Source organism: Ceratotherium simum, chromosome 23, assembly GCF_057802395.1.
Source record: "Ceratotherium simum simum isolate JZ-2026a chromosome 23, ASM5780239v1, whole genome shotgun sequence".
Lineage (NCBI taxonomy): Eukaryota > Metazoa > Chordata > Mammalia > Perissodactyla > Rhinocerotidae > Ceratotherium > Ceratotherium simum.
The window spans coordinates 30,957,415-30,970,378 of record NC_141922.1 but is presented as its reverse complement, the minus strand read 5'-3'; the positions used below and the strand labels follow the sequence as shown (position 1 = coordinate 30,970,378).

At 37.5% G+C, this 12,964-nt stretch overlaps 1 protein-coding gene across 1 annotated transcript in view; it reads left to right on the top strand.

Annotated features, from left to right (window-relative positions):
- The window catches only part of TRHR (thyrotropin releasing hormone receptor), a 34,632-nt gene extending 23,885 nt beyond the window's left edge, over window positions 1-10,747 (top strand). Inside the window, exon 2 of the mRNA XM_004431264.3 lies at window positions 10,340-10,747. Within this exon, the coding sequence (XP_004431321.1) occupies window positions 10,340-10,747 (408 nt within the window). The remainder of the gene's footprint in view (window positions 1-10,339) is intronic.
- The last annotated feature ends 2,217 nt before the right edge of the window (window positions 10,748-12,964 follow it).

Genomic DNA, 12,964 nt, shown 5'->3' with positions numbered 1-12,964 from the left:
ACTTAAAAAATCTTTTACCACCATTTTTTCCCTTAATCTTTACTTTTCCCTTAATCACTACTTCTCCTTTCTCAAATATCATCAAATACAATAAGTTTCTCTATTGTGAATCTCTGCTAATATTTTCCTGGATATTTTTAATTAGAGTAGAGCCCAGAAAATACTTCTTGCCAGAATGGCTATTCAGAACAGAACATTTAGATATAGTACTTGACAGGTAGAGTTAAGAACCCATCCAATTAGCATCCCTAGGTGGCCTCTTGTGGAGAAATCTATAAGTAATCCCCAATGCAAGCTATAACAGCTCATGATCTCTTCACCATGAATCACCACCACTCAGAGTTTATTCACTTTTATTATAGTTTAACTGACTTTGAGTTGATTCCAAGCCCATTTGTGGCCCTATCTTTCAATTTTTAAATCTCACCAATGATCTCACTCCAAGATATAAAGCACTTCACATTGATTATAATTGTCTTTTAAAAACTGTACGTCCAGACACTTAGTCAAAACAAAGCAGAACAATCTGCAGGAGGAAAATCCTATAACCCCCGATCAGTGTAGAAGCTTGGCTAAATTCAGATTTATATAATTGTCTAATCAAGTTTATCCTTCAATTGGCTCAATTAATGTAACAAAGTGCAAAGGATCATTGATCACTTTGCTGAAGTCCATCTGAGAGCAAAATATTTTCAGTAACAGAACACTGTTAATTTGCCGCAATGCAGGAGAATATGAACAGGTTCCAAACAGCATGTATTGTTACCCTTCAAAGAATGGCATTTAAATATTAAAGACCAGATGTTTTATATTCATTAACCAAGAAAATGTTTCCAGAATGTTCCCATTCTGAAAATGGGAATATTGCAGTCAAGAAGTACAAGAACTAGAGCACTTTGCTATATTAAAGGGCCCTAAACTCACACATACCTCCACAATTATATTTTAACATTTGCAAAAAATAGATGTTTACTCAATAATAATTCAACTGTGCATTGAGCATTTCTTACATGGCAGGATATGTACTAAGGACTTCTCCCAACTTGTTGTGCAGTAGAGATCCAATAGAAGTTGGTTGTTGATTTGCTTTGTTCATGAAGCCAAACACAGAGCTTTGGCATTGTAGAATGTAGGATCCAAAATTGCTAACAATCCTATTCACAAATTAAAGTTACCCACTATGATGTTCTTGAAGATCATTCATTGTAAATGTGGTAGATAGTCTTCAAACACAAGTTTATTGATGAAATTATCACCTCCTTTTATGTGGCTTTGCCTTTTTAGTCCTAAGAAGGCTTTTTCAGGATTTAAAATTGCCCTGAAATTTAGATATCTGCTACTAAACGATTGATAGCCAAATATTTGAATGAGCCCTGGTACATTTTATTAAATAATTTTTGTCTAACCATTCTTTTTAAAACTTCTACAGATTCAGTCTTTAAATTGATAGTACTCCTTAAAAAGGATTCAGTTATTTGCTTTCTTCTCTAAATGATACCCCTATAACTTTCTATAACTCCATTTCTTGAACAATATTTCAGTTATAATGAACTTTAAAAGAGAAAATAATAATAAGTCAAGAAGCTAGTGTCCTGGGTCTGGAGATGCACCATGTTAGTTAGCTACAGGAAATTAAATTGAATTATAGTAATTTCTTCAGCACTTTGGGAAAATGCATCACCTCTGTGAATGCAGCCATTAAGATGGTTACTGGCAATCACTGTGATTAGGAACTGAATCTATTTCTATAGTTTATGAGCACCTTGAGGGATACATATGCCCCGACTACTATTTCACTTTGCCTGGTCTTATAACCCCCAAGTAACAAAACCCAATTAGGAGAAAATGATCACAAACACGTCTGAATCTTGTGTTACCAGTAGTAACATATAAGTTAGATGTTCTTAGAATGTTCAAACCGAAGAGACCTTTGAGAGGAATCCAGATTGTGCATTTACTGACTCTGGGAAATGAGGTTCAGACATAAGTCGTGTGACCTACCCAATCCGCTCAGAGTCGGAAACGGATTGTGAAACCAAGATGCTGGGCACCAATTCCGGCTCTTTCTTCTGTACTCACTACACTTTGCCAGCCAGTAGCATACAGAAGAACTGTGCCGCAATCTTTGTTTGCCAAAGAAGAATGTCCAGATAATAGCATGACCGTGCACAGAATTTTTTCTGAATTACACATAGAATCAAAAATCAGAATTTTTTTCTGAATCAGTGCAAGAATTCCAACTAAATCTCTTAGACAACTGAGGTATCAATCAACTCCCAACGACTTCCTAGGCAGACAAATAAACTAGTTTCTGATAATTAATCAAAATGTCCCCAGATCCCATGTAACTAGCTCTTCATAAATGCTATGCTATTAATTGATAAGTGACCAAAAAAATAGAAGTTTCCATTTTCTTTTATTATTCCATATTATTACTTTTGTGTTTTTAATTTTCTTTATTTTTCCCTAGGAAATAGATTGGTTTGAAGGATTCCTATCTGCCTTGTTACGACAACTTTCTTCTCCCTAATCAGTACTTTCTAAATGTAGCACTCCAATTTGGGGCAAAAAAAAAATGCCACGTGATTCCAAGGCTACCAATGATTCCTGCCAACAATATTATCCTTTCCAAATATTTTATAAACATTATTTGCAGCAATTAGAAGTTTTCAACTCACTATGTATGTTGATTTTTGCAATTATCTAGAAAGAAAACTAGATTTAGAGTCAAATCACCTTAGTTCAATAACTAGCTTTGCTATTTATATACGAGCTATATGAGTTTATTTCTCTGCTTCTCTGAATTCAGTTTCCATTTCCTCATGAACGAAATGGGAACAATAATATGTGTTCTACAGATCACACATGGCCGTGAACACAAAGTGGGTTTGACGGCAATGAAAGTACTTTGTTAATTCCAAGGAATTAAACAATTAACTGCTATGGGGACTCCATTCAGGATTCAGGGTATTGACAGAAAAAGTGGCATTTTCTCCTGCATTATCTTGATCTCTTAGATCAAGTATGGCTAAGAAAAAAGGGACAAATATTGAAAAAGTAATTTTGCATATACACTTGCAAAGAGGCCAATCTGACCACTTGTGCACTGGATGCCATTCCCTAGCCAAGAAGATAGTTCCTCCAATTGTTTTCTTTCTCTCTCTCCTGGATCTTCATCCCCATTTGGCAGTCTTTCTATTTTACTACTTCCTTTTCAAGCAAAACTCTCAAGAAATGTATCTATAATCACCATCCACTTCACTCCAAAGAGGCTTGCCTAATAAATGAAAGTTTTTATTAGTACAATAAATAATAATTTTCTCCCCAAATACCCATTTCCTCTTACTTATGTTTTTCTGTCTTGTAGTTATGCTCTAATTTTTAACAGCAGCCTAAGAATGCGTCCCAACTGTTTTAGTTTTGTCTTTACTCTGTATCTTTTTTGAGTCCTAATGCATCTATAAAATCAGTTAGCACTATTTACTAGGTGTTATAGTAATAATTCTCTCTCAGAATTGTTTCAGATTAAATGCTTAATATTCTTGAATACTTTGTAACTTAAAAAGCAATATACAGGGGCTGGCTTGGTGGCGTAGCGGTTAAGTTCATGCACTCCACTTCGGTGGCCTGGGGTTCACACCCCAGGCAAGGACTGGCACACTGCTTATCAAGCCATGCTGTGGCAGCATCCCATATAAAGTAGAGGAAGAGGGGCACAGATGTTAGCCCAGCGCCAATCTTCCTCAGCAAAAAGAGGAGTATTGGCATTGGATGTTAGGTCAGGGCTAATCTTCCTCACACACACACACAAAAGCAATATACAACTCAGCAGTTCCGCTCCTAGGTATATACCCAAGAAAAATAAAAACATGCCTCCACATAAAAGGTTGGACACCCCCAAATAACAGTTCATAGCAGTATTATTCATTATAGGCAAAAAGTGGAAACCACTCAAATGAATAGACAAATAAATTGTGGTATATACATAGGATAGAATACTACTCAGCAATAAAAAGAAATGAAGTGCTGATACATGCCATAACATGGATGAATCTTAAAAACATTATGCTAAGTGAAAGAAGCCAGTCATACACAAAAGACTCCATGATTCCGTTCACATGAGATGCTCAGAATAGGCAAATCTACAGAGACATAAGGTGGATTATTGTTTGCCTAGGGCTGGGGAAGGTAGGGAGAAGGTGGAGAGTGACTGCTAATGGGAATGGGGTTTCTTTTCAGGGTGATGGAAATCTTCTAAAATTAAGTTGTGATAATGGTTGCACAGAACTGTGAATATACTAAAACCTTTGAATTGTACACTTTAAGTGGATGAATTTAATTATGTGTAAATTATATCTCAATAAAGCAATATATGAGGTTAACATCATTAGTCGTAAGTCAAGTTGATAGTACGCACTCTTGATACGTTGTGTTGAGAATGGCAGTTCATCTCTGTGGCGTTCCTCCCCAAAATCCATCACTTCATTCCAACCATGAGAAAAACAACACCCACACTCAAGTTGAGGGGTGATCTATAAAATATGTAACCAGTACTCCTCAAAACTATCAAAGCCATCAAAAATAAGGAAAGTTAGAGAAATTGTCACAGCCCAGAGAAACATAGTGAGATGTGATTACTAAATATAATGTGATACTTTGGATGGGATCCTGGAACCAAAAAAGAAAATTAGGGAAAAACTAATGAAATCTGAATAAAGTATGGAGTTAACTAACTCCATATAAAAATTATCAATATTGGTTCATTAATTATGACAAATGCACCATACTAATGTAAGGTGTTAATAATAGGGGGACTTTAGTGTAGGGTATATGGGAATTCTCTGTGTTATCTTTGCAACTTTTCTATAAACCTAACCCTACTGTTTTTAAAAAAGCAATATATAAACATTAGTTAACAGTTTTAGAACTTGTAGTAAAAGTCACAGTGCTAGTAATAGTGATAATAGTAATACATGGTTCCTCGGCAGGCTAGAATAGAGAACCTAATTACCCTCTCGTTTTTCACATGCAGCACGCATATTGCAGAGTTGAGCTTGTGTCCACTCAAGGAACCATAATCTCGAGTTTAACAATCTCATAGAGATCTATCCAGTTCACACACAAAAAAAAAAAAAAGAAAGAAAAGAAACCCCTGAATAAAGTCTTTATCTAGAGGTTTCATAAAGATTACAAAGGGCTGTGTTAGGAAGGACTGAATCCAAACTCTCTCATGAGAGCTACATGCCACTTATTCCACATAATTAAATACAGTGAAGAGTAAAATACATCTAGTGTGGCTTGATTTAAAATTTCAAGCTGATCCTCGAGAAAAAGGTAACCCTTGACCCTGGTGGCCAAAGACAGAGGCCCATTTAACTTAGACCCTCCTGTTCCCAGCCTGCTCTTCTCCTCAAACCATCTCTGCACGGAGTCTCTTTCTTTAAACACTATATTTTAATCAACTGATTTTTATAGCCTCCTTTCCTTGCCCTTAATATACTCGGCAAAAAATGGCTGCCTACGTCCTCATTGACAAAAATGGCTCCATGGAACTGATGTTTTCAGAACTCAGCACTCTGTATCTCCTTTGGCAGCTGCATCTCTCCTTCTGTCCCAGCAACGGAAAGCCAAGCACCCCACAGAGTATGACATTACCTCGTCATATAAAAGTGATGGCTTTGTAATGGTTTCCACAAGCTTCCTAGAGAAAGAGATAGCTCCACTTCTCTACATGATCTGCAAGTGGAACTTGCATACTAAATTACTTCTGGTCCCCATGATATGTCCCACTACGTCATGCCTCTAGATCATCACACACACCTAATCTCTGCAGGAACTCTTCTCCTGCCTCTCTTTACCTTCGGATTTTAGCTTAGATGTCACTGAGACCAGAATGCCCACACTAACCAACCCTCAACTCTAAGTCCAGATCAGGTGCTCTCATAGAACCAAAACTTGACTCTATCTTAGAATTTATCACTTTGTATTATAACCGCCCATCAGATCATAAGATACATGAAGCCATTGGATGGCAAGACATGATCTCTGGATCATTGTGGAATCCTCAAGAGCCAGGATATTGACTGGTTCACAGTAGGAATGCAAATGAATCTCCTAGAATGAATGGATAAATTCCTGCCCAATCAAAAATATATTGTAAGATCATTTTCCCCTGAAGATTGTGTCAGGCTGTTTCTCAGGGACCATTATATTCTGGGGCAGAGGCTTCTGTAAAGAAGAAATCTTTCATCTCATTGTATATCCCATGCGTTGCCTCAGCAAAAATACCACTGCTTAAAAATAGTGGCCCAAAGATATTTTCAAATTTGCATTTTTGTCACTTTATTTGGGATAGGAATAACAACAGAAATAAAACTTCAACAACCGCAGTGAAATTAATTGGGTATGCAAGCCAATCTCCAGGACATTTCCTTTCTAGATGTTTGCTCCTATATTGAGAAAGAGTTGTTAAAATCCAAGCTATGGCTATACTATAAACTTGTGAACATTTTAGAAAGAGATTAAGCTCAATCAAAGATATTTGGAATTAATTAAAAATAATTATGAGTGGGATTAAATGTATCCTCTATCATCCCAATGGAGACATATTTTCCTCTGGGTCAACGTTAGAAACATCATTATATTTGTTTCATTCCACACCTTCTCAAAATTTTGAAATATGTTTCAAACGAAAAGCTGAAATGTGTTGATGACTCATTTTGCTAATTAACCAATCTTCCTTTAAAAGGGATTTTTTAATACTAAAAAATAAAATGTTTGCAAAAATCTTCTAACAATATGTTGGAGTATTAAAACCCAGAAAAGGATCATGGTTACATATTTTGAAATAATTATTCCCATTCTTGAATTTATTCAACATTTATTGAGGGCTATCTTATGTCACTGTACTAAATCCCTGAGGATCAAGAAATGAATAAACTTACCCATGCCCTGATGAAGCTCACCATCTATTGGAGAGGTGGATAAACATAGCTCATTGCAATAAAAAGCTTTGGGAGTGATGTCAAAGTATGCACAGGGGGTTGGAAGCACATGGCAGAGACAGTAACCTCGAAACAGGTTGCTTTTCTTTAAGACAATGAAAGTTGCTCCCTCACTGACGCTAAGTGAGAAGAGGTAGGTGCGTATTATATGTGGATTCAATGTTTCATATGACAATTGTAGAGAAAAATATAAAGATAGATGAAATTCAACCTTAACTTCAGAAATTTAGCTGTGATCAGTGTGTTGGATTTATACTCAGAAAAGTTAAATGTTTTGTTGACCATAATGGGGATAATGCAGTAGAAATCTCATCATTGAAAATGCAAAAGACTTTCATAGAAATAGCAAAGTGTAAAGAAAAGAGCATGGATTTTGGCTTAAGTAGACTTAGGTTGAATCATGGCTTTGTCACTGACTACTATGTGTCCTTAGACAAATCAGATACACTCTCTAAACCCCAATTTCTTCATACGCAAAATAGACCTAATACTAGCTTATAGATGGAGTTATTATAAACATTAAATTAGACAATGTTTACATATCTTTATGATGGGCCATCATAAAGGACTCAAATGTGATGGTAGCAATCTAATTGTAAATCTAGCCAGGGATTCAATGTAGGATGCTTAGTCCCTGGCAAGGAGTGGGAGGATGTTGGCAAGTGTGAAGCAGTAACCTGACGTCAGAGAACCTGGAGTACTAGGCAGGGGACGAAGGCAGGGGTGTGAGTGATGATGATGACGATAAAGATGATAATAACTATAGCTCCTTCCAAAGCTCAGAGTATATATCACTGAATTAAGCCTTTGATTTCCTAGTACCAATTAAAGCACTTAATCTTGAAAGTCTGCTTAGGAAAAATCAGGCTTCAGTTAACCTCTTGACTGAGTAGATCCCCCTCATCTCTGAAAGAAATCAGAATCTCTGGAATATTTTACCTGGTGTTCCATGAACCAATGTGAAAATCAACTTCTCTCCCCGCAGGGAGCAAAATATGAAGTGTAACTCTCCTGCGCGCACTGATTCAGAAGAGAAGCTCAGGGAACGGTGAGTGAGGTAGAACAGGAGGGCTTGGGCACCTTCGTGGAGGGCAGGGAGAGCTTCAAGAAAGTGATAAAATGCCTCTGGAAGCAGAGGAAACACTGTAACTGGAGAGTAGGTGGATAGCTCATAGGTGCCATAAGGAAGGTAGCTGCAGGAGTCATTCAAAAAGAGATAGTAGTGGTTCAAGAAGAGATAACGGCTATGTGTGCCCATAGATGAGAAGTCTTATAGCACATGATATTTGGAGAGCCAAGAAAGGAGGCAATTACTATAGACAGCAAGAGGGTAGCATCATTTCCACAATGCAGAACTCATGGGGAGTTCCTAGCTGGGGTGGAAGGGACGTGGTTAAGGGTAAGACAGAGCCCCAGGATCAGAAGAGTAGGAGTACTAGGGAAAAAAGGAAGGTGTTCTAGCACAGGAGATCGAGATAGGTTCTATTACCCAGATCAAGTACAAGGTTGGGAGCTGAATTTATAGTAAATACTAATGACAGAGTAGGTGTCTAGATGTGGAATCTTTATTTCTACACTAAAGAATTTTAAAGAGCCCTCTCTAAAAACAAGATCCCCCTCCATGCCAGAACAAGATAGAGGCTGCTGGCGGGGGCTTCAGTGAAACAGATGGGAGATTAAAAGGGACAAGGGAGGAAGAATGAGTTCCTCTATTTTGGGTAGATTTCAAATTCAGCACGTCTAGGAAGTCTAGGCTGGGGAAGCTGAGATTTCTCAAACTCCGCCAAGAGACTAAAGATAACTGAAAACTTATTTTAAAATGTGTAAAGTGTTGCTCTTGAAGAAAAGCAATCAGTTATTATCTCCCCCACCCAAAGATAATCACTGCTATAATTTTAATATGCCCTTCGTATAGTTGAAATATTATGGTCTCTTTATATTATCATTAATCAAAGGGTAACATTTCCGTTGTGCTTTAATGTTTCAAAGTCCTTATCACGTTCATTATTTTATTTTCTCAATATCTCTGTAAAGTAAGTGAAACATTATGATCAGGCGTATTTTCAGACATAGAAATTGAAGTACAGATAAATGACTTCATTAAGGCCTTAAAATCACTTATAAAGTCGAAGCCAGAGGATATACTCTGAGTTCAGGCCAATCCCCAGCATCTTACTGAGCACGGAGGTGAGTAAGAGAAGAATCTGCTAAACTATGCTCTTTGATAATCTTGTCCCTGTGCAATCTTGGATACTAACCTCATCCTACCTGTTGTCCTAGCTCCCATGCCTTGCTTGTACTTAGGAGTAGGGTCAGCTCTGCATAAAATCCCAGAGTTTGTTTTCCCTGTCCTCCGTCTTCCTTTACCCTGAAGGAAAGCTGTGCGGTAGGAAGGGCAAAAGCTTTGTTTTCAGGCTGACTTGAATTCCGATCCCGGCTCTAAGACTCTCCAACTTCTGCCAAACCGCTTCCCAGCATCCGCATCTCAGTTTTCTAATTTGAAAAATGGAGCATGCAATACCTATTTTGGAGGGTTTTAAGTCGTTTAAATGTGATAACATATGTCAAACAGCTAGTATAGTGTCTGACACATAGTACACATTCAATAACCACTGGCTTTTTTGCTTAAGACACTTTATCCTTTTCAAACTCTGTCACCTCCTTTGATTTAGTGGAGCAATATCGGGTCCATTTTACAGATGAGCTATAAGAAAGATTAAGATCATTTATTGAGGCCACACATAAGGTAAGTAAAGATGAGATTAGACTCTGGGTGTCCTAATGCTTGTCACAGATACTTTGGTACCCTGTGTCACATACTCTTAGCCAGACTCTGATTTCAGCCATGGCTATAATGGATTGTTCCTGCTTGCAGAGAACATCCCACTTTAGGTATCCACTCTCCCTTGCTGTCTCTCCTCTGCCTCAAGGGTCTCTCTGAAGCCGCCAGGAGTTTCCAGGCAGGAGAATCCTGGAAGTGCAGGGCCATTAAAGCCCCTAAGGGCACCCTTCAACAAAGGGAGAGGGGGGCCAGTGTATCAATGCCCCATCCTCTCTTCCTCTGGACAGATAATCCTAAAGTGCAGTTGCCCACAATGGGAGCTGTCTCAATAACACACCCTATTTTGACTTTTCCTCCTCTATTGCACTTTCCTCGATATCCTTCATCCTGCCTCCTAGGATCATTTCCCAAATAAATTGCCTGCACTTAAGTCCATGTCTCAGACTACTTCCTGGGGACTAGACGTTGGAGGGCGGTGGGGAGGCAGTTGTTTTGTTTTCATCGTTGTGTTTTTATCTGTGTTCGTACTGCATTTCTCTCTATTTCCCCGCAGGTCACCAAGATGCTGGCAGTGGTTGTAATTCTGTTTGCCCTGTTATGGATGCCCTACAGAACTCTTGTGGTTGTCAACTCATTTCTCTCCAGCCCTTTCCAAGAAAATTGGTTCTTGCTCTTTTGCAGAATTTGCATTTATCTCAACAGTGCCATCAACCCAGTGATTTACAATCTCATGTCCCAGAAATTCCGAGCAGCCTTCAGAAAGCTCTGCAACTGCAAGCAGAAGCCGACAGAGAAGCCCGCTAACTACAGTGTGGCCCTGAATTACAGTGGCATCAAGGAGTCGGATCATTTCAGCACAGAGCTCGATGACATCACTGTCACTGCCTCTTATATGTCTGCCGCGAAAGTGTCTTTTGATGACACCTGCTTGGCTTCTGAAATAACCTTTAGCCAAAGTTAATTCGTGAATTAGAAGAAAATGGACCACAAAGTAAATGAGAATCTGTGCAGTGATCAGCCCAAGAGAGGAAATGGCCAATACTCGTACGTGAAGAGAGAGCAGATGAATTCTTTGCTAACGTTCTAACAACTCCTGGCCCGAAACACCCATGAGAATGATTCATGTTTCCCTTTTAGTATCACAAAAAATGGAGCAGATCTGTGAAATAGCCAGACAGTGGAAACTGAAAGTGCAGCCCTTTCCATTTAATTTGAGAAATTCGCTGTATTTTCTGGGTCTGTGAAGTTTATATGAAATCTAGACATCAATTTACATTGTTCATAATAACTATCAAATGTAATTTCTCAATCCCTTCCCCCAAAAATTATTTATACATTTGGTAATTTGGCATGTTGCAAATGTTTAAATGTTTGCATTTAGTATTTCATCTTAACAAAGTACAGTGCTATTCCACGAATATCTGAAACCACAGGGAAAAATAGAAAAAACGTTTTACTTATTGAGTAAAATGAGATTTCAAACAAATATGTTCACTATATTAAAAACAAAGATGTCATAATGCTTATAAAATTAAGATGATTTTTATATCTTACAAAATAGATGATCACCATTCAATTTTAACATAAAATAAACCACAAAATAGCCAAAATTATAAATTGAGAAGACATAGATTTGATTTTTACATAAATCTGGCTCTTATCAATTCTTCAAGCCTCCTAAATGATGGGTGAGGCAAGAGAAATATCCAGATTAAATAACTGTGAAGATACAAACTAACATGTAATTACTATTGAAAAGTATAGCCAAGACAAGACCAAGTATTTAAAATTAGGTTTTACTTTTTCTCCGAAACTTTTAAGGAAGAAAATCCTTTTTGAGCATTCTTGTGTATAAACTACTGAGCCATGTCAAGCGAATTTTTCTAGCTGAATCTAGCTTAAAAGTCTGAAACAGTCTCAAAAGCTTAGTTACTATTCTAAGTCAGCCAAAATCTGACTATTACACTTCCAGATGAAGACTCCCCAGTTAGCATTGTAGTCTATGGATTTTAACTTGTCTACAATTATCTTTCCTTCCTGCCTGCTTGTCATTTGTAGGTTGTTTCTTTTTTCCCCCCAAATGCTAGTGATATTTTGTTTACAGATTCTAAATCAAAGCAATGCAAAATTCTTTTGGCTTTATTTTCAATAGAGCTAAAACTGATTTCATCTCGTTATCAATATCTCTTTATAGTTATGACTTGGACCTGCTGTAAAATCTATTCCAGTGATTATTAGAGAGGTCCACACAAGAGGTGATGTCAGGTCCTACGTTAATCCCTTTCAAATGACTCACCTACCAAGATTTGGCCAGTCAGTATCTCCAAGTATATGAATTGCGCTTGGTGATGGTTCAGTAACAGCTGATTTTTAATGAAAGGGTGAAAAAGTACTGGGTACCTTTAAGTGTCCCATAGACTGCCATTTTCCCTCTCCAGCTTATGTTCCTATTTCGTGGATTTTTTTGAAAAAATTCTCCCCACCTTCTTTATGAACAATACATCATTCTATTTTGGAAACTTCCGTCTTAAAATACTGCTTCATGGAGACTCTGCCACCTAGAACCTCAGATCAGAATACGCTTTTGTGAACACACGCCTCATCTACTCCAGGAAGACATTCTTATCCTGTCACTGTATCAGTAAACAAATACAAGCAAATATTTATAGGAAATACCCTAAAAGTCTACCTGCATGACATTAAGAAATCTATTTTAACTGACTCTTCATCCTGGATTAAATATTAATGTTAGAATCATATAGATAGAGCATCAGATTGACTTAATCCCAAATCACACAAGCACATGTGCAGGTGAATACAAACACATACCCACATGTGCACAAGTTGCTTAATGAAAGGGATTGGAATATATTGGATTTTTTCATTAAGGAAAGGAACTAATATCATTGAACATCTACTATGCTCGGGCATGCTGGTAGGTACTTAATCAACATTATCTTCATCACAGTCTCATTACCGCTGGATTTCTCTGATGATAAGACCAGGAATCAGGAATTAATGCAGCTTCTCCAAATTGTGTAGATACTGGGAAGAGAAAATATGTCTTTCTTTTTTCTTTTTCTTTTTTTAGGCCAGCATGCTGATGATCTACGACCCTTTTTTTGAGCCAGCATGTTGATGACATCTTGTGATGTGATGGCCTAAAAAATTTAAAATA